Source organism: Hypomesus transpacificus, chromosome 24, assembly GCF_021917145.1.
Source record: "Hypomesus transpacificus isolate Combined female chromosome 24, fHypTra1, whole genome shotgun sequence".
Lineage (NCBI taxonomy): Eukaryota > Metazoa > Chordata > Actinopteri > Osmeriformes > Osmeridae > Hypomesus > Hypomesus transpacificus.
The window spans coordinates 1,892,955-1,915,083 of record NC_061083.1 but is presented as its reverse complement, the minus strand read 5'-3'; the positions used below and the strand labels follow the sequence as shown (position 1 = coordinate 1,915,083).

Below are 22,129 nucleotides of genomic sequence, written 5' to 3'. Positions count from 1 at the left end.
GGAGCTGGGCGGCTTTAGTTTCGGCCTCCAGGAACGGTAATCAGCATTTCCCTGGATGGGGCTGTGAGGAGCTTGCAACTGTTCAAGGTGTTGTCCCTTTTCAATCAAGTGGAGCAGCCCATTAATGCTGGAGGACACGTTGGACGGCTGGGCTCCAGAGGCTCTCCCTGTCACACTACAGACTGTGTGTGCGAGAGAGAGAGAGAGAGAGAGAGAGAGACAGGGAGAGAGAGGGAGAGAGAGAGAGAGAGAGAGAGAGAGAGAGAGAGAGAGAGAGAGAGAGAGGAGAGAGAGAGAGAGAGAGAGAGAGAGAGAGAGAGAGAGAGAGAGAGAGAGGTGGGGAGACTTGATTTCTACTTTTGGGTAAGCAGCAGGAGATTAGGTATTCTCCTCAGCTCTCCCACTCCTGTGCCCCTGGGTGGCAGAGGCTGTAGGCAGTCAGATCTAGATAGAGAGAGGAGGAGAATCTGTCAGCATACAGAAACCAACAGACATTCCTCCACCATTACCTCTGCTTGTGTATGTATCTACTGTGTATACATTTGCACTGAAATCTCACCCTAGGACAGCTGGGCTGAAATGTCTAGACATTCAAAAGACAATAGATTACTTAAGAAGTGTTGCACCTGAAAACAATTAAAATAATGGTAAAAACGTGATTCCCTTGACAGAGAATTGATTCAATGTCACCCTTGCTTTGGTGTCACAATTCTGCACACTCACAGGGACCTAATTCCGTTTGCTACGGTTACTCCTTGTCAATATGAACACACCATGCTAGGGGAAATTAAGCACAAACGTAATTGATTCCTGCTTAATGGTGCTCCACTTGGGTGCCAGGGGGTTAATTAGCTTGTGGAACTAGCTATTCCCTTTAGGTCAGAGGGTAACCCCATGTTAGATGGTAGTAAATACAATCGTAGTTTCGGATTAGCCACTAATAGCCTTGGCTTCCTCCTTCTCCGGAGGGTCTTGGCTGCACTCTGTATGCTACTGCATCCGAACCTCGTGCTCACGGGTCAAAATTAACTTTGATTGGGTCTTATTGCCTTCTGCCGGAGGAAGTGGTTGGCTTGAGAACGTTGATTGGATTGAGCCAAACAGGCCCTCCTCTGGTGGTCATCTACTGGCTTTCCCGTGAAGGCCGGATAGAGCTGAGATTGCCTTGTAGCGCCCCAACTGTCTGCGCTAACTACGTAGCTGGAAGTGAAAAGGACAGAGAGGCCTGCACTCTTGGCTCTCGTGGCAGGATCAAATAATGGCATGTGGCCAGGATTGGACCTCGAGAGCCCCCCATGAGCTCCACCAGCAAGGTATATCCTTGACGGAGCTCAGCCAGGAAAATCAATGTCAGTGAGCCACGCAGGCTCCAGGGTCAAAACGAAAGCATGGTGCAGAACAGACGACGGGCCGTTCGGTACCCAGCCACCAGCCAGTGGATGGCAGCGGAGGGAGAGAGGGAGGGCCAGTGACCCAGGAAAGGACAGGACGGCAATATGCATTCACAGCAAGCCCTGCAGGAAGCGCACAGTGTTAGCGTAGCATAGCGTCGCAGTCATCCTTGACGAGTCGGCGAGAGCAAACGGATTGATGCGTTTGTTTACGGATGTCGGAGGCTTGGTTTCTACTCTGGGAGGACAGAGGGACTGCACTCTGAGGACATGAACCCAGGCTGTTTGTAAGCTTCCAAAGCCGGCTGCTCCACCCAGACTATTTCATGACTTGTCTTTTGATATATCTTCAAGACATTCTTGAGATTAAAAAGTATTGCACCTTGGCTGGTAATAGAATTGCACAAGGTCTGTTTTCAAAAGATTTTACTCGATCCATGTAGGGTACTGTTTCAGAAGTTAAACTGACATTGACAAGTCAAGAAATATCATCCTCTATTCCTTTCTCTCTCTCTCTCTCTCTCTCTCTCCTCTCTCTCTCTCTCTCTCTCTCTCTCTCTCTCTCTCTCTCTCTCTCTCTCTCCTCTCTCTCTCTCTCTCTCTCTCTCTCCCTCTCTCTCTCTCTCTCTCTCTCTCTCTCCCCTCTCCCTCTCTCTTATTCGTGACTGCAAATTGCTCTTTACTTTTGTTTAGTTTTTTTTGTGATTTTCTGGCTCATTTCATGTTCAACACAATTATATATATATAGGCTGGCAGTGTAGAAGAGACCCAAATCATCAATCACTCAACTTTTGTTTTTATGGGCTTCCTGGCTTGTGTTTTTATATTCCTCTAATGTGTATTATTTCTGCCACATGAATGTTTTTGGTAATACTTTAGTGATTGATTCACCTTTTATTGTGTCTGAGTTCCAGAGACTGTCATTGAACTGTACTATATATCAAACACACACAAAATGTGTTCAGTATAAAAAATAAATAAAAACAACAATTTGATTGAAGACCTCTTTTGAAATAGTTTTGCACCTCAACTTCATTCCTCCACAATAAAATATGCCTTGATAGTTCGTGGGCGTAATAAATATATTCTGTGAGTAGCCTTCCTCCACAGAGAGTGATTTCTGACGGTTATTTGACTACTCTGTCTTGAAGGATTTGACTACTCTGTCTCATCCAACCGGTTCTTTTGCTCCGATCATGACTCTTCAGGTGGAAGGGGAAAATGAGTTTCGAAATCCATTAGCAAGCTCTGTCTATAAAGAAAGACCTTGACTAAAATGTTTCATTGCAGAAGCATAATCTGTTGCTAAATCAGCGGTATCTCATCAATTCATTTCCATGACACAACCAAAGGTTTTATCCTCTTTTACCCATCTGAAAATAGCAACTGCTTAATCAGACTTGCTGGTGACGGTGGAATTCCAGCTGTACTTCCCATTGTAGGCTTCTGGTTTATCCTGACGAGGGACCAGTTGACCTTCCAAGCGCAGAACCGGATGTTGAGGCTTACATCTACCATACGCACCTCAGCTCCACACTCTGGAGTTGAATTAGCATCTACACAATAAACACAGGGAGGTCATTAATTACATGCAGGAACTGTTACTATTTCGGAATTTTCCGGCTGCCCCGGAGACTCGTTCAGTCAGCGACTTAGCAAGAACACAGGCGTCAAAGTGGAGACGGAATAAAAGTAGGTAGGGTGAGGAAAGGTTGAATATTTCATGCTTTTTTTTCTATTCAGTTGCTCAACTGTTTTAAGTTCAGAAATCGAGTATTCAGCGTAAGTCTGGCGAGGCAGAAAAGGAGAGGAGGTAAGACGAGGGTGCTGAGCTCTGATGTTTGTGTTTGTCTACAGAAGTTAAGATGACAACAAAAACAAACTCAGATCTGAACTTCAACGTAGGTGAAAAGGAGACAACTAGTGATGGCATGAGAGAAGTCTTGGGAGGAAAAAGAATGGAGTATAAGAGCAAGTTTGTCCTTGACTGTACTCTTCAGGATGTTATATCCATAGACATAAATATAGCTTTGTACCACTTGCAGTCTGGAAAAACACACTCAGAGAAGAGCGCAGAAAGGCAAGAGGGTTGTATAATCCCTGGATTTGAGTTTTGGTTACGTGCATATGTGTGCATGTGTGTGCGTGTGTCTGTGAGTCTATGTACATAGTGTCCACGTGTATCCGAGAAGGTTTGTGTGCGCGCAGTCTTCGTTGGTCTGGAGGAGATTTGTCAGTCTCCACACGTGTTCACTCTCCAGCCAAGGTCTAGGAGCTTGTTACAATCCTTGCATGCTGATGAGGAACAATTACACCTTATAGCCAGGGGAAGTCCCCTCATGCTCCTCCTGACTGATGGTGTACCACCAGCATGACCTCACATTCCTCCCTGGCTATGGTCTATAACACAATCATGCTTCTCTCAAAAAACCTTCGCCAAGGAGTATGTCAGAATGAACGCTGGAGCTCACACGCCAATTGTACACGCAATCTGTAAATTGATGTTGCTCACGATACGCGATGTTTCGATCCCAACCACTTCCACTGCATAGACTTGAATGCCAATGGAATGGCATTGTTTCTCTTACATTACATTTAGTCATTTAGCAGACGCTCTTATCCAGAGCGAGTTACAGTAAGTGCAGGGACATTCTCCCGAGGCAAGTAGGGTGAAGTGCCCTGCCCAAGGACACAACGACATTTGGCAAGGCCGGGAATCGAACCAACAGCCTTCTGATGAATAGTCCGACTCCCTAACTGCTCAGCCATCTGACACCCCCCTTACATTGCGTATGTTAAGTCTTTGACGGTCCCTCCCACTTCACAGGTTCTTACTGGGGTGGTGTTCACACATTTTCAGTGACTGCTGTTTTAATTGGAGTGCTGAAAGATCCTCTTAGGCTACGGATGAAGAGCACCGATATAGACTGGCATTCTGCAGTCATGCGTCTCGCTCATGTCACAATAACAAAGTTGCAAATAGAAGCAAGATTGGTTCATTCGGAAAATCCAAGAGTTGATGCACCAGGTCGGGTAGGGTTCTTGTAAATAACGTGATCCGGCGCATCCTTTATCCTTTGTGAAACTGCAGTAATGGCGTTGCTCTCACAGAGAACAACGTTAAGTTTCCACGGAGTCCATGTTGCGATGAGGACATAAGATGAGGACTTTTCATAGTCACACTCAGGGCCGTTGCGAGAACATACTCCCTGGAGAGAGAATTAACTTGATTTTAGAGGTTTCTGGAATAGTTTGAGAACCAAAGTGGCCATGAAGTGGCCTGCGGCGAGAGGATAATACAGGGATCCTCCTGCTCTCCTCTAGCAGGAAGGAGTGGGCTTATTTTGCGTGAAAAATAACCACTTTTTCAAGGGCTGAATGTTTTCCGCCCAAATCCTCTTCAGGTCGGGCAGCAACAAACACATTTCAAATAACAAACTGCACATTACTCGTTGTGATGCATTCATGTCTAAACACATGCGGGACACACAATGAGGAAAGTGCCCGAAGATTCATCAGGTGTGTTCATGGCGTTGTAAAGTACCCTTATCCTGTGATGGATGTCGACGCTGGTAATGCACGTGTTGGGCTGGTCATTTGGTAAGGTTCACAGTCTTCTGAAGTCAACCTCTCCGGATGTTTCCAATACCTGCTGGGGGGTTTTTTTCTGTTTTTTTCATTTCACATAATGAGGAGTCCCATTACATTCCAATTAGAGTCATAATCACGCTTGTTTAATTGAAATGATCACAGCCTACAATGACGCTGTCCCCATAGGTGTATCTATCCCACATTATACTTTGTTCTACTGTCGATTAACAATACCGCAGACACAAGGCTTCTAATTATCAGCAGCAGAGGGTGCATTCCTATCTACCCATTAGGCTTGTTTGTGTTGTTGTTGTTCTTGCTCCAGTTGCTATGAATCAACATAGAAACTGCAGATTTTCTTCTGATATGTTGTCGAATTTCCTGTCTAAAAGATATTTTCGGTTGCGAACGGTTGACTTGGAACTCAGACCATCGACGCATTCCGACCGTTCGTCAAATCGAGAGAGCAGTGCATCGAGTTGTGTCATATGTGTACAGTGGCTTTCAATGTGACGGTCTTTGACTTGGTGTGGGCTCTCTCTCACCTTTGTGATCTCTCTGTTTCCATCTGGTTCACTGGTCCAATGGTGTGTGCTTGCAGCATGATCTGGTAATCCTGTTGTTGTCGTTCACAGGTCTTCCAAGGAAACTTTGACAATGACACACACAGAAAGAACGTGATAGACCCTCCCATCTATGCCCGATTCATCCGGATCCTTCCCTGGTCGTGGTATGGCAGGATCACTATGCGTGCAGAGTTACTTGGATGCACAGAGGAAGATTAAACACCTTCTGTCCTCATATCTCCCTCTCCCCTTCCCCCTCCTTTCCCCTTTGTATACTGGAGCGTCCATCCCAGATCCAGTATGTCAATAGAAACTGTGCAACCTGTAAAAAGAAATCAATTTCCAATGGATTTTTCAAGAATAAGCATTTGGGTTTTGGTGGGTTGCAGTTGTTTTTTTTTGTACAATGATTTAGACCTGCCCTTGTCCCACTTCCGTCTTTTACTTTCCTCTTTTTTTGTGGTCAATGTCTTTATATTGCTCTCAAGATTTTTTCCATCATGTTTGGAATTAACTTGTGCAAGATATATGCGGGGAGGGGTGGGTGGGTGGGGGGGGGGGGGGTGATGGAAGGGTGACCTCACTGTGGTTTAAACTAATTACAATGGAAGCTACTGTACAGTGTCACTTTTTAACAAAGACATGAAACTTGTCCAATATGCATCATTAGACATGATTAACCCACTGAAACTCATTGCAGAGATATCCAGCAAATCGTTAAAAGATCACAACTAAATATTGCAGTATCAAATATATTTTTACTTTTGATTAAAGACACTTCTTCGAGACGTGCTATGACCATTACTGACGTTGACATTAAACCATGTATCAAAACAATAGCGATGCTTTTTGTATTATATGTAAAACACAAAATAACTGCATGGTCCATTAATTATGATACTTAATGTATACTATGACTAATCATTTAATTAAAACTCCTTCCCTAAGAACAATATCTTCAACCAGGGGATCTATTTTTACGTGTATTTTTAATGGTTCTGATACACACTGCAAAGTCTTATAGAGTGGCTAATCTGCTGGATGACATGCAATTGGTGTTGCCGGAAGTCATACAACAGTATTGACACTGAGGTTTGTGAGCTGTCTTTAGTTTAAGTTTCCTAATGCTTTGTCATTTTCCATATGTAATTTATTTGAGTGTATTTAGTGTTTAAAGTTCTTGTTTGCAAGATATGTGCTTGGGAATTAAATCACACTTTTGTAATTTTATACTTTATTTTTCATGGGTTTGTCCGTTTCTATAATTGTGTCTTATTTGTCATTTATTTTATTTGCCATTGAGATCGAATTTCAATTGAAAAGCTCAGGACAGATGTCATCCTCGCATAGCCTATTATAATTTTTATGTTTGAGTCACAACCTCTTGTAAACATATCTAAAATAGATGTAGTCTTTCTTATAGGCAAAACTAAAAAATTAAAGATTAAACAAACAATCATGTTGCACTCAGACATCAAGGCTTTCTATTTTCTTTAACGACATATATATTATGACGGTATAGTTTATATTCATGCCTTTCCAAAAAAGAAAAAAAAGCATACACAGAGTTTTTAATTGTATAAATATCTTGTTTTTATTTTAAATAATAATACCATTGATATATCACTGTATTTCACTTTTGCATTTAAAAGTTAGAAATGGCATACATAAGGTGATTTGTTTTGTTTGATAAACTAAATAAAATTAATGAATATAAAGGTCAAAACAGTCAGTGAATTGCCATTGTACAAATTTTTACTAAATATTTGGGAATACAGCCACTTGACTGTAAAAATGTTTGTGCGATGCCATTTAGAAAAGAAAACCCAGATACGTATACACAGTGCAGTTTGAGACTTTCTCTACCAAACATACCCCAACTCATGTTGATAATCCCAAACCCTATTCACCCTGATGTAAAGGTTTTGTGACTACATCTATGGACATGTGAAGTGGTTATCGGTGTTAATCAGAGTCTGTCAATTTGTAGATACATCGACACAGCTAAGCATCATGTAACTAACATGTTTTTTCTATTGGACGTAATTGGCTAGGCATCATGTTATTTTTTATATATATAAATATAATGGCTTTTGTCGAGCTGTTTACAAGAAACTCTTGTATGGCTTTTCTTTTGTCTGAGGCTCTCAGCTTGATTGATCTCAGTAGACTGCTGCCTGTGTGCACTTTTCACAGAATAGGATTTACAAAGACCATTGGAGTTGTCTGCATGACATATGACGAACAAGAAAGGATGCAGTATCAAAAATGTCCACAGGCACATTTGATGAAAAAAAATATATATATTGGAACGGGTGTAGAATACTTTACACACATCGTGTGGTGTGCTTCGAAAAACATTCTGTTTCAAGTTAAGGGGAAGCAAAAGATCCGATTCATCCTCAGTTTTGTACCTCTATGTGTATTTCCACGTTATTGTTTTATCTCCTCCGTCTGAGTATCAAGTGCTATCTAGCAAACGTACCAATTATATCCTGGCAAGCCCGCAGAGGAGAGAGTGAAAAATCTATGACCGTGTACAGTATTAAAAAAAAAGATGTTGCTTCAAGCGAGAGCTCCTTCAGTTTGACCAATAAAAGATGTCTGTGAATCCATCTGCTTCCATGTTGTTTTTGAACATACATCAGAAAGATGTTGCCCACATTCTTATGAGGCATTAATATTGTCATTTGACAATGCGGTGCATGGTATGGAGCGGCTTTGCTACAGTACGTATCCTTTATTGATCTGCTTTGAGCTTACCATACTGAGTGACTATGGCTCTTCATGCTTAACCATCTGGGCAGTGATGGCGGATTTAAACGTGAGTTGAATGCCAAACATCAAGCCGCACTGTCCACTAATGATTCCATTATCTGAGTGCCAGTGTGTCGAGATAATTGCCTCGTAACTCAGGTGAGTGAAGTTGCATGGCAATTAAAACCTGATTAGAAAACAATCTGTTTAGCCTGCTTGTCTCATCCATTAAGGCATGATTGGTTAAACAAAAGATCGGGACGCTGAGTGAGGGTGTGGTTTAACAGGTGCTTCAGCCACAGCTGCTGGTGGTTGAACACTTCCTCTGTGGTATTTCAACCGGAAACAGATCAATACAGGGCTAAGAGTGTCCTAACATGCACAACACTGTGATCCTATTCCAGACTCTACCTCCAAGTATTCTACGCTAAGTGGCACAGCAAAAAATATATCAGCGTGATATATTTAATTTAATGCCTCATTTGTGGTCCCAGTACAAACCGACACAGCCACGCGTAATGTAAGTACGGTAGGCATTTTGCAAAGTATAGTCACAAATAAACTCAATGGTTGCTGCAGGTTCACTGTCCATAACAAACAAAAAAGACTGTCAGCACTTTGCTAACTGACAGACAGAAAAAGGAATTCATGCGTGGTCATCTGTTTCCAATACACCTGGCAGTCAGAACTTTATCTTCTAATAGTATTTCTTTCTCTCAGAAAACAAACACGTCAGACCATGACCTTGAATTTCACCCATACACATTTTTATATCAAAGTGACTAAGAAACTCGTGTCCCCTCTGTATCCAACAGATCCTAACAATTTCCTGAGTTTTACAGAACAGTAGTTTGAGAAGTGAAGAAAGATCATCTCAGCTCAGACAGTTACTAATACAGACACACTACGCTAACACATACATGTCTCACCCTTCTGACTATATTGCTTCAAACAGCATTCACTTCCCTTTTTCAACCAACACACGTGACCATTCCGAGCTCAAGCATGTGGGAATGCCTCTAATTCCAGTTTTATGTGCACTGCCAAGGCAATAGCTCAACTTCTAATTAAATTCCTCTAAATGCTCAACCTGCTCACAGCTCAGTTTGGCAGCATTGCCATAATTGAGAGCTCTTTTCAGGCGAAAATGGTTGAAGGGAAAATAGATTTTGTGGCATCTAGTAAAACTTTCCACACTCAACTACTCCAGTAATCACGGCAATGGGAATTGGGAAATAATTATGATAGCCAGGTACTCCAAAAAAACGACAGTTTAATACTTCAGAGGAATGATCTTTCAATAGGTTTTGTTCTTTCACAATACTGTAGGTAAAAAATAGAACCAACTATACCTTAAAGAGGTCCTCTGAAAGGCGGGCCAGAATGAAATCGTTTTCCGTGGGTGGAATGTCATTTGGAATTGTGTCTGTGTGGAACGCTATATGCAGAAACACGTTGAGATTGGAGGTCTTGTTCTCATCTGGAGTGTGTACACACCTACACTTACTGTGAAGAAGTCTATTATCAAGTGAACAGACATGACAGGGCAACCACTGTCATGCTGTTCCTGTGTGTGCTGACAAGTGGAGTTTATAGGATTCCGGCTTCAGGATTGATTACAAAGTCTAATGATGAACAAGGGTTGCATGAGGGCAGGATGGTTTACATTGTAAGAGGGAATTGTTTGTGATACGTTACAACGTCAGATACTGAAAGATCATTTATTGATTGATTATTTGTGAAGATGAATATACTCAGTATTGTTAGGGTTGGTTTTAGTTTACCTTGTGTGCCTATGTCATTGTGTATTCCATAGGGTAGCACAAGTGAATTTGTGGTAACTATAAATAAACGTAAAGCATGAATAATATACTTTCATGTAATGGTGTGGGTCACCAATGTTGGTTTAATGAAATGTACAATGACAGCTAGCATATTCCCACATTACACACCAACAACCAGTTCCACAGTTCAAGGGATTCTTCTTGTTCCAACCTGGTTATAAAATGTACAAAGTTTTGCTATTATTTTTAATAAAGAAAAGCTACATTTACATCCAAACCTCTGTCACACAAGCAATAATATTCAATTGGATTATCCTGCTGTATTGTTATTAGTAACATATGATGTTTTTTGAGGTTTATTGTGAATAGTTGACCTTTTCTCAAGCACACACACTCCTAGGTTTAAAAGCTAGCCTAAAAAACATTTGTGAGGAATCAAGGAGGACAACATAGCTTTTTCTGAGAGAGCTCTAATTTGGAAACCAATGCAAGCTAAGAATAGCCGTTTTGGCGCCACCACTTACCTTATTTGTCTGCGAGGCTTTCAGTTTGTCAAAATTGCCATTGAGGGCGCTTGGGCTTCACGTAACATCAGAGAAATCTCTCGTTATCTTGTTTGTGTAGTCTCTGGGGAGTGCTTGGCAGAACTGGGCCAGCTTTGCGCACAGCATTCACCTCTCTAATGAAATTGCTGCTAATGTTATCTGGGATTCAGTTACCTATGGAACAGTTAAGTGGGTCAGAAATGCCACCAAACTGTAACAGAGGCTTCAAACAGACGCAACCTTTATCTTATTTGGGTCAGCTCCATTCCAAGATGTTTGAGACTATGTGTATGAGGCACAAGATGTTTGACACTGTGTATGAGACACACGATGTTTGATACTGTATGTGTATGAGACACAAGACGTTTGATACTGTATATGTATGAGACACAAGATCTATAGGAACTCTAAAGTGCAGCCATGATTGATTAGGGAACACACTACCATCCCTATGTTTGTTAAACACGAAGAACAGCAAGCCTAGCCTAATAAGTTTTCCAAGGTCATCCCAGAGGCACTTTGTGAAGGATCCTGGTTCCCAGTTGTGTGAATGTCTGCATGACTGTACTGTAGAGTACAATGACCTTTCCTGCGAGACCAACGCTCGCGCAAGCCAATTTGAAGCCAAGAACCTAGCTAACATCCCAATAAGTCATCATGTCAAAGTGTCTGCATGCCTTTCTTGTTTACGAGTAGGGGTTCCGTGTGGATCTATGCTGGGAAAGGATAGATGCTTCAGACAGACTAAGGACATTTCTTCTGAATATTGATGGAGCAACAGAAAAAATAATAACATCAAAATACATGATTTTTAATCAAAAGGAAATAAGGGTTTGCTAGGAAAAACATTACATGAAATTGAATTTTTTTAATTCAAGAACATTGGATACTCGCATTAATCCAGCCAATGTTCTACGAGAGATAACAATTTGTGGACTGAACTAGTTTGTGGACATGTGTGTTTTTCTTGGTACAGTCCATTCATTTCTTCTAAAATGAAATTCACTAAGCATATAGACTGCAGGAAATTGAGTCTACAAACTAATTAGGGGCAATCATATGATATAATAGCAATTAGAAGAGTACCGATATTGATGTGGAATGAGCTTCACCTTTGTCATCTTCTACAAATACATTCATACCAGGTATCTGGACCCACATGATGCTATTTGTTGGCATGTCTTAATCAAGAGATTACCAGCTGGGAAATGTGTTAGATGGTAATTATGAGAAGTCAAAGTTGTAATTGAACCTCATGACCATCATGGAATGAACAGAGTCAGAGTTCACATGAATTTGAATGATGGCCCATGCATTGTTGTCTGCACAACTCCTTTGAGAAACTGGAAGATGGAAAAAAATGAAGTGTAAAAGGATGGAAATGTTGATGGGGAAAGTACATGAACATAAGATTTAGTACAAAAAGTACTGGTGAATTTAATGTCTGGACAAGTGGATAAGATGCTTGTAGTTCATGGAAAATACTATTTACAGTAGCCATTTGGCCCTTTTCTGCCTTTACTGTATCTCATGAGACGATTAGAAGTGAGTATACCAATGTGTTTTCAACATGGTGTACAACATAGAGTCAAAAGTAATTACTCTTTATTGTTAGACAGACAGAGTCAAATATGTACCACTGTACTTCAAGACATGAGTTCGACCACGTCGACCCATTTAAAGATCGTACAGAGGCAATATCCTTGCAGCACCAAAAACACATTTAGTGCTTGGGCCTGTCACTATCAGACGGGAAATCCATCTGCATCCATGTGAACCTTCTGTCGAGGTAGCAGTGACTTCAGAGCCAACACGTATGTAAATGACCCATGTCAATGTCTTATATACATCTTGTCTCACCTGACAAGTGGCAGGTGGCACCACGGAGTTTAAGAAGAATACCACACGGAGCAAATCTGACAGCTGTGTGTGTGTGTGATGTGTAATGCAAAACCACACATCATCTGGATTGATTGCCAAAAGATTCGAGGAAACAATGTGACTTGGCAGAACAAGAAGGTGTTGATTAGCCAGTGTGTGTCGTTTCGGATTCATCTAACACTCTTGACATGACATGGCGCACTGAACCAATCGGCAGGTGTACACAATGCATGCCCTGAGTGACAGAGAAACAAGCGCAGGGAAATGACTCGAGGTAGATAATAACAACCGCAATGGCAGATTAACAGACACGACCCAAACAGTAATGTGGAGAGATGGTAGGATGACTAAATAAAGAGCTGGAGGCGGAGAAGGAGGAGGAGGAGAGAAGATTCCCTGTGTGGTGTTATTTTCTGTGGGCTGTGACAAGGGCCAGGCAGAGAGAGAGATGAAAGATGCATGAGCTGGGTTCGGGGTGCTGTGCCCGCCAGTCCGTGTCAGGATAAACGTGAGCTCTCCAGGCATGAGAGAGTCACCTCTCAGCTCCCAGTACAGTTCAAAAACGCAAGAAGAAGAACATGCACCAGTGTGTCAATGGCATTGTCCCGGTCAGCCTGTATTCTCTGTTTGAAAACTGAATATGCCCTGGGGCTGGCCTCCCCATGTCAGCAATTCAGTGACTTATCTCAAGTTTGTATTGCAAACTTTTAAGCCGTGGCCTCATTCAAACCTCATGCTGCAGACAATTGAGGGGTTCTGTGTGGAAGAATCTGGAAGAGGAGCCAGGCACAGCAACAGAGGACTTCCAGACTATTCCTTACCATATGATACAGGATTTTTTTTTATTTGCACTTTTGAGATATAAGTTTGAAATCATGGTCAGTTAGATAATATTTGATTTCTTGAAGGTTTGTGAGAAACATTCATGGTATGTTTTTACCACATACGCAGTGACAAGTCAGTAGGATTCTTGGTCAACGGAGACGATAATGATTACAACCGCACTGGACTTTTGGATCTTTATTCTTAATGTTTTAAAATGTATTTGACAGCTAGTTCTAATGGTTTTGCCTGTGTATTCTCATCCTTGGCTTTTGTTTAAAATATCAGATGAAATTAAACTGTCACTTTTCCTTAAAATCTAACAAAACAACCATACTTGTTTTCATCTCTCTCTCTCTCTCTCTCTTTCTCTCTCTCTCTCTCTCTCTCTCTCTCTCTCTCTCTCTCTCTCTCTCTAGCTCTCTCTCTCTCCCCTCTCTGAAGGAATTCGAAGTCTCATGCAAGATCTTTTTTCAAGCAAATGTCTTTTTCACAGAACTTTGTTGCTGTGCACAGCTCCAGAGGGGCCCTTTCCCTTTTAGCTCAGTTTTAATTATATAGAGGCAAAACGCTTCCAAGGGCACACACATTGATCTGCTGCTTTGTCATATTATGGCTACGAGATTTGAATAGGTTATGTAGGCTTTTATCTGTCTTTGGTCCTGTAGGCTTATGAAACAGCAAGTGGGTTCAAATGGCTTGTTTATCTCTGCTTTGACTGTGCATACTGATTTCCACTCACAATGGACCAAATTAAAATCACGTCATATAAATGACTCACAGGGTAACATTAGTGAAGTTGATACTGTATATGTGTAAATGTTTCAAATGATGGATTGTATTCAAGTGAATAAGTGGTGAGACGGGAAACACTTGGTTAGATTGGTTTCTAAAAGTTCGACCCATATGTGCCCTCAAAAGTAAATGTTTTATTGAACAAACATTGCATTATAATGACAATTTCTCCTACAACACAATAGGGTTCATAAAGTTTTCGGACATTGTGCTGACATCTAAACCATGCCAATGATATTACAACATTTTAGTGTGGATGTTCTGCCTGAAAACATGTTGTGATCCGGACATCATGCTGCTTTTCTAGCAGTTGTCCAGTAAAGCTGGGATGGAAATATGGGTTTGTTTGGCCCAGTGCAACTCTAGACGCCAAATCTCCTGGCAGGCCAATATAAACTTGGACAAGACAGGGGTTGACAAATGGTGGGAGAGCACACTAGCACGAGACACTTGACCACTACTCCATTTGAATAGCCTTGTCATGGCAAGTGTTTGTATGCCAAATGTGTCCTTTTAACCCTTAATGAAACCTAACTATTCAGCCAGATCACTTTTCATGCAATTTGTTTGGCAGAAAAAGTCATGGCAAAAGCCCTTTCTTCGACACGGCCATTGCTATGTTCGGGGACTCGATCATCTTTGACATTGATGCTATCTCTACTATGATCAGACCATCAGAGGTCATCTCAGATGGATAGAGATGGACTCCGAGGGTGAGTTTGATGTATGTAGACTTGTCCTCTTGATCAATTGTGGTTCTGAACCATCTCACCTTGCTCCTCACAGCTAATGTGTTATGCTTTGATCAGAGATAGCATGTGAGACACTGAAGGTTAACCTTTGAGAGTTTGCCCTCAATCGTATGGTAGTATGTTAGTATAAGGGACCAAGCAATGTGTAGTTGACATCACCTTGTGTTCTTTTTAGGAAGCATAATAATAATAATAATAATCAAAATAAATTACATTGATATTCAACTTCCAATGTTGTCTTCAATGGAAATAGGGGACACATTTGACCTCCTACGTGTTAGTAAGATGAATATTCTATATGCTATATTCACAGTAAATAAATGTATACATTTTGCCTTTGCTTTTTGGGTTTTAAATGACAAACACTGACTCAAAGTCCAGTGATTTAGACACATTAAATCGTTTTTTCATGAATTGTCAGTCATATCACACCACATATGGTGCAGCATGTCCTCCTATAAAAACAAACATTTCTCTTTACAAGGAGAATACTCACATATTTCATGCGTCTCTTAGCATTTATTTAAATGTTCCCTAACCCTGAATGTCTTCTACATGTGAAACTGCAAAGATCTGAACAAACTGACATCAAAGCCATGGCGAGCAGCATTCATGGTGAAAACAACATTTCAGTTCAGAGAACATTTCAAACTAACCGCTCTCTCATCTCCTCCAATGAAGTCTCCTTGTCATGAATGTTTAATGGAGAAACATTTGCAGGCTTCCAGTGTTTTCTGAAGAAAAAAAGATGAGGAGAAGAGGTGATGTGAGAGGGAAATTAAATCATACAAAAGCAATAAGCCCCAATACAATACCACACAGAATGCTCATTAAATAGTCATTGGTAAAACATTTACAACTTACAGTAAAATAAACCCAACAGTGATCTGGAGTCAATCTCAACAAAAAATAATTACATAAATGGTCAACAAATGTTTTTTATCAAGTGCGGTAAAGCAAGACGTAGTAATTCTAACTCAATAATTATTACATTTGAGTCGTTTTGATATTAGCATGGTACATTGCTGCATTTTAAATCATCATGAAGCTAAAAATAGTTTATTTTTGACACATAGAGAGAAGTACTTTTTTAGACTAGCTAAGTCTGTTGTGTTTCTCTCCGCTGTGTTTGTCCCCCACTGTGTTTGTCCCTCACCTCTAATCTTAAACTACTCAGGCCAAATTTCCAGCTTCATTGGTGGATGAGTTTGAACTCCTCTGGCTTGCCTCCCTCAGTTGGGAGAGTTCAACCGCTTGGCTGCTGACATGAATGCCATAAATCAGCCGCTTGTATCAGAGGCTGCAGTTTAAACCTCACCAGAGAGTTGGGCCGAACAGGGCGCAATCAGGGCCTCACAGCTAAGATGGCTGTCTGAGTCTAGAAGGGAAAGAGAGATACTGGGAAATATGCGAAGTCTGCAAATAGGAGGTGACTGAGGACTACAAATAGCTCTATTCTGAATCAAATTATTATTTGTCCAATCAGGTATGAAAGCCCACAGACGCTGTAATAAAAAGACCTGACCTAGAACATTTCTCTCTCAGTGCTCACTGGGGGGACAGTGACTGTAGCTCTCGTTTAAGGACAGAGGATTTTTGCACCACTCTTGTGACTGCATTCTCTTGTGCTACAGTATTACCATTGGTATGCATACAGAAAAAGAATAAGAAGCAAAGAAATATGTCCTTTTTCTGTTTGGAATCGAAGAAATACAGCGACCAGATATTTCAGCTTTGATGGCTGGATTAAATCGGAAGGTTTTGAGTCCAGGTCAAGTATGGAATGTTTATTCATTTGTGATTTCAGTGTTTTAAGTCCACAACTTCATTCCCCATATGTGAGGGGGGCAAATTCAAACAAGTTACTGAGATGCGAAAAGATCATCATTTATTCATGATAAAAGTTATTGAATGCAGTGGGAGCCTCATTAAGCATGTCTTTTATTCCCTCCGAGTCATAAAGCGACCAGATGAGGCCATCACTGGTTACTATGCCCCTGTGTACGGCGTACACAGAGTTTGCATCTGTTTATGTGTGTGTCTGTGTGTGTGTCTGCGTGTGTGGCTGTGCGTGCGCGTTTGCGCGTGTTTGCGTATGCATGAGTGCGTGTCTCTATGTGTGCATGAGAACGAGCGAGCCACAACAACAACTGGAAGAAGAGCAACGACACAAGAAGAGATGGCACGACGCAACTGCGGCGACAACCTTGTGAAACTACTCGAAGGAAGTGGCGGTCACGGCCGTTTTCCCTCCGGTGAAACTGGCGCCGAGGCAGAAAGGGTTTGCCTGTGCTATCTGGGCTCGAACACAGTCCGCTGTGTGCTGCACCCCTATCCTCTGCCATCGGAACGCTGCCTCAACGACCCCGACACAATAACACGGACGGTTAAAAACCTGCCACCGCTCTCCAAGTACAGCATCTGTCCCTAGCAGCTGTCCTCTCTCCTGGTCTCATCTGCGGGGGGTCAGGCCACCTACCACAACCCCGAGGCCAGCCAGGGGCCTTTCGCCATCGGGCTCGGAGCCGGCCCGTTCGCCCCAGCTATTCACCCCGACGGATGAGTTGTCTTGGCCGGGTACAGCTATCACTCAGCCGTTTGATCTATCTGCCCGCGTGTTGTGGGGATGACAAGCGCTCCTCGTGGCACCAGCCAGCTTTGTTTAACAGAAGGCCAGCTTTGCGATGGCACCGGGCAGAGCCTCTCAGGTGTGCTGCGGGGAGGTGGCAGCCAGGAAGAGGGCTGGATGGAGCTGGGCTGTTGCCTTCCAACGGTCGGCAGCTGGGACGCGGCAATATACAATGAAATGGAACACTGCATCCTGTCCTAATCAATTTGAATTATTAAAATGGATTCCCTCTCTCTTCTCTCTCTCTCTTTCTGGTCTCTCGACCCCTCTCTCTCTCTCTCTCTCTCTCTCTCTCTCTCTCTCCCTCACTCACTCTCTCTCTCTCTCTCTCTCTCTCTCTCTCTCTCTCTCTGTCTGTCTCTTTGTCTCGACCCTCAATTTCAGTCAGTGTCAAGTTTATTAGACTTATATATCACTCAGTACTAATTCCAGTAATATATAATAACCAGAGTGGTTGTTGAGTTGAGGTTTCCTGTCGCTCTCTTCTGTTGGCAGAATATTTACAGCAGCTGAGAAGAAGCAGTTGAATAGTGATCTACAGCAGGGTTATTAATCGTGCACATTGGCCTTCACAGTCAGGCTAGCCAGAGAGTATAGATGATTGGATTCGTTTGAAACCTTTATACTGTTCAAGGATACCAAATCCAAGCTTGGATTGACCATTATACTAGTTATATTTGTGAATAGAGCATAGCATATATTCTGCAACTTCAGTTTGTCAACTCTATTACTGGAAGTGCATGCTTTGTGCCTTTAGCATGTTTACACGTCTGATCATTGTCTATGTTCATTTCAGATTTGAAACTGTGCTTTAGCTTTGGACTGCCTCTCATCTATGCCTGTGAAATAGCATAGAAATTAAAACCATATCACTCAAATATTGCTGTCCTCAAATGGTGTGGGCAAAATGTGATATGTGACATGGCACTGGGCTTCCATTGCAATGTCTGTGTTTGAAATTACAGTGTGGAAATAGCTATTTTGACATATCTGGCAATGGTGAATGCAAATTATTTTACAATATCAAGATGAAAATGTCTGTCACCGCAGAACATTATCATGCTGTCACACTCGATATATTCATCTGAAACAGGGACACAGAAGTCACTGAGGAAATAGGCGTGTGCATTTTTGTGTGTGTGTGTGTGTGTGTGTGTATGTATGCATGTGTTTTCATATGTGTGTGTGTTTTGGAGGGTGTATGTGTAGTGTGTTTAATTGAAAATGTGTGAGAGAGAGGCATGTGTGTGTGTTTACGTGTGTGTGTGTGTGTGTGTGTGTGTGTGTGTGTGTGTGTGTGTGTGTGAGAGTGTGTGTGAGAGAGAGTGTGTGTGAGAGAGTGTGTGTGTGAGTGTGCGTGCGAGAGGTGGTAAGAGTGATAGGGTTTAGAAACCTCAGACCCACTAAATTAAATGACGATGAAACCTAATTTACTTTTTTTAATGGGATATTTGCAGGTGGCGACCATTTCCACAAATGAAACCCAATATTACGCAGATGAAATGTAATTGGGTAATTGTCAAAACGCCACGCAGTCTGTTGCAGGCAGACACATACATCCTATTATTGAGATGAGCTGATTGGAGTTTGTAAGCAGCGCGTGTCGGCCTTGTGCACATTCCGGCTTCATCGTCCTCTCTCCCGCACATTAAAAGGCCTGTCTGTCTGGCCAGATAAGAGCCTTGAAATTAATGACATTTTAATTACAGAGCTGTTCAGATTGTCTGCCTTTGTCTGAGAACAAGGGCAGGACAGTACCTTAGGCCATAGCAGCGCCATATCTTGGCAACCCAAGCTGTCCCGCGTATCGAAAACAATGGCGCTGTGATTGACAGTTCGTAAAAATGTCTTCATTCCATTGGAAAGCAAGACACCCTTGACTCGTCAGAGGAAATTCGAAATTCAGGTCAGTGTGTCAACATGTTTGGCTTTGTGACCACCACAAAGCCATCTCTTGGAACGCTCGTGTTCTACCTCTGAGGTGTAACACTTTGTTTCTGAGTCTCGCTGTTGTCTCTGATCTTTCCAGAGCCATCGCTTTCATGATTTTACACCTCATGACCCACCCGTTCACTCTATCAAAGTTGGGCTCCTCTCCCAAATTCACTCTTTTCGGCTGAAAGGTCACCTAGCAATTCACAAAGTAACTTTCATCTCGATTTGATCCAAGTGACACATGCCTTGGCTTATTCTGTCTATATCTGAGCTATAGATATCAATCATACTGACATATCTTAACACAAGTTCAGCTCTGTTTAGGATGATTCACAACGGTGTGTTACTTCTTTATGAGTTGTGTTCCTCACAAATTATTCATCAGGGATTTGCTGTAGGATAAAACAGAGAAAGAGTTGCAATTTTACTTGTGACCTGTTGTGATATGGGTGTGGGTGTGATATCTGTTCTTGAACACAATCTGTTCTTGAACACAATCCATTCTTGAACACAATCTGTTCTTGAACACAATCCGTTCTTGAACTCAATCTGTTCTTGAACACACTGTAGCTCAATCCGTCCTGTCACTCAATGGTATTCTGTCTAAGTGTGCTGTTTGAAAGGAATGACTGTTGATTGGTTGATTGGAATTCCAAGTCAAAACCTCCCGAAACACATTTCGTGGATTTCACATATGGTGGAGCCAACGGTGAGAGCGTATAAATGGCTCCTACAGGGAGTACAGTCCTCTCTCCTTCCTCCAATGAATTGTGTAAATGGACTTCCTGGCGAGTTATACTGCACTAAGTGCCTTTTAGACGTTTCAACGCTCCATAGTTCAATTTGGGTTCAGCATGGGTTTGGGTACACAATTGGTCTATTTTGAATGTATTATGCCAACATTGAGCCAAATGAGCAAGTGAGCATTCTACTCACCAAAACCTGAGGTAGAATTCTAATTGGGCAAGTATATTTGGAAGCAACATTGTGGAGGATTACTGCAGCGTTTGTTCATTGTTGAAATGTGCTGATTTGGGTAGACTACTTCATGGTACACTTCGATTCAAACTTTGTTGTCGCAGCTCCCCAAGGGTAGATAATGTGCCTACTCCACACTTTACATATTGTAACTCTCTCTCTCTCTAGCTTTCATACCTACCTCTTCTAAATTAAAGAATGGTAGGCCAGGTTACCCTATATTAAGACTGCCTGAAGTCAAATCTCGCAGGATTGAGTAAATGACTTCTCCGTTATGACGTTGACCTTAAAAAAATATTGGGATCTGGTTAAAAGCAGGTTGAAAGGCAGCGTTATCCAATGTACCTCGTCGATACAGCGCTCCTGAATGAGCTGCCATGACATCCAGGAGGATGGGAAGGTCGAGTGGCTCCGGATTATTTCCCCCGTGCGACAAAGCGAGCACCACAGGGGCCTCAAACATTTCATTAGGAGACGACGGGAGGAAATAAAAAACACATCTGCATGAAAATTACATTAGTGAAATTCCAATCAGATGGAAGCTAGACGGCGGAGGAGCGGCAATCCCCCGGAGACAAGACAGAGGCCCTGTCTTTAATTGAATAAAGAAAGGAGGAATCAACCATTTTGGAGAGAACCTCAGCCAAGCTTCATATTTCATATCTGTCCTGCTATTGCCATCCATGTTCTCCCTTATCCACTCAATTATTACTTATTTTTGACTTGTTTTTGCCCAAGATTGAGGTGTTTCTGCCACAGCAACAAATTGCTTATGCAATTATTTTGGGATTGAGACAAATGAATCAGGAGAAATGCATTAGAACTAGAACTGGATTCGAGGTGATTTAAAGCTATATTCAGTCCTGGTAGAACACAGTAGGTTGGTAAGGCTAAAAAGGAGGGAGAAAAGAGATAACGACTTGCCTTCAATGCTGTCAATCTGGTAAGGTGGTCAACAATCACTGAAGCCCATATCTTGGTAGCCTATAGGCTTCAAACGTGTTTGTGTTCAAAGTCTGTTCTCTTGGTTGAACATTGATTCTGGGTGTTGCGCTTTACGCACGCATTTTATATAATTATTTCATGCACTTCCCATGACAGCCTAAGTTCATAGAGAGTTAGGCCCTACATGTCTGTAGCGATCTGCTGCTTTCTTCTTGCACGATGAAAACAGAGTCTTCGTTCCCACTGTCACAGAATCACTGATCCCTATTAGGGCAGGTATCATTCGTCAGCTAAATGAGTCCAGGTTCATTTTGGTCTAACGAGCCTGGTCATGGTCTGCGGTATCGTGGCGGGCCACATGGTTCTGGGAGGCAGTTATAAGGAGCGATGGCAGGGGTGTGAGAACTCGCCCAGTGGATGGAAAGAGGCGGCTAATTCTCCCTGCCTGGAACGGCAGATAAGAGTCCGATTGAGATTAACAATGTCCAGCCTGTTGAAGGTCTGATTATCCAGCCCTCTGAAGAGCGGAGAACTTCCATTAAGGCACTTTGCAGAGGTTTGTGTGTGTTTGCGTGTACGGAATGTGAGTGTGTGTGTCCTTGTGTTGATGTGTGGTGACCCAAAATACAGCTGGGAATGAAAGCTCAACTGTGTGTATGAGTGTATACCTGTGTGCTGTCCCCCATCGCATGGCTGCTTGTGCCCAGCCTCTTGAGTGTTGCATTGTCCCCCGCATTTCCATCCGGTGATTAAACATC

The 22,129-nt window shown here is 42.2% G+C and overlaps 1 protein-coding gene across 4 annotated transcripts in view; it reads left to right on the top strand.

The window, feature by feature from the left end:
• The window catches only part of LOC124486747 (EGF-like repeat and discoidin I-like domain-containing protein 3), an 82,360-nt gene extending 74,204 nt beyond the window's left edge, over nucleotides 1-8,156 (top strand). For all 4 annotated transcript variants that reach the window (XM_047048537.1, XM_047048539.1, XM_047048538.1 and 1 more), the window contains one exon: nucleotides 5,618-8,156. In XM_047048537.1, the coding sequence (XP_046904493.1) occupies nucleotides 5,618-5,767 (150 nt within the window). In that variant the 3' untranslated portion in view covers nucleotides 5,768-8,156. The remainder of the gene's footprint in view (nucleotides 1-5,617) is intronic.
• Nucleotides 8,157-22,129: the final 13,973 nt, after the last annotated feature.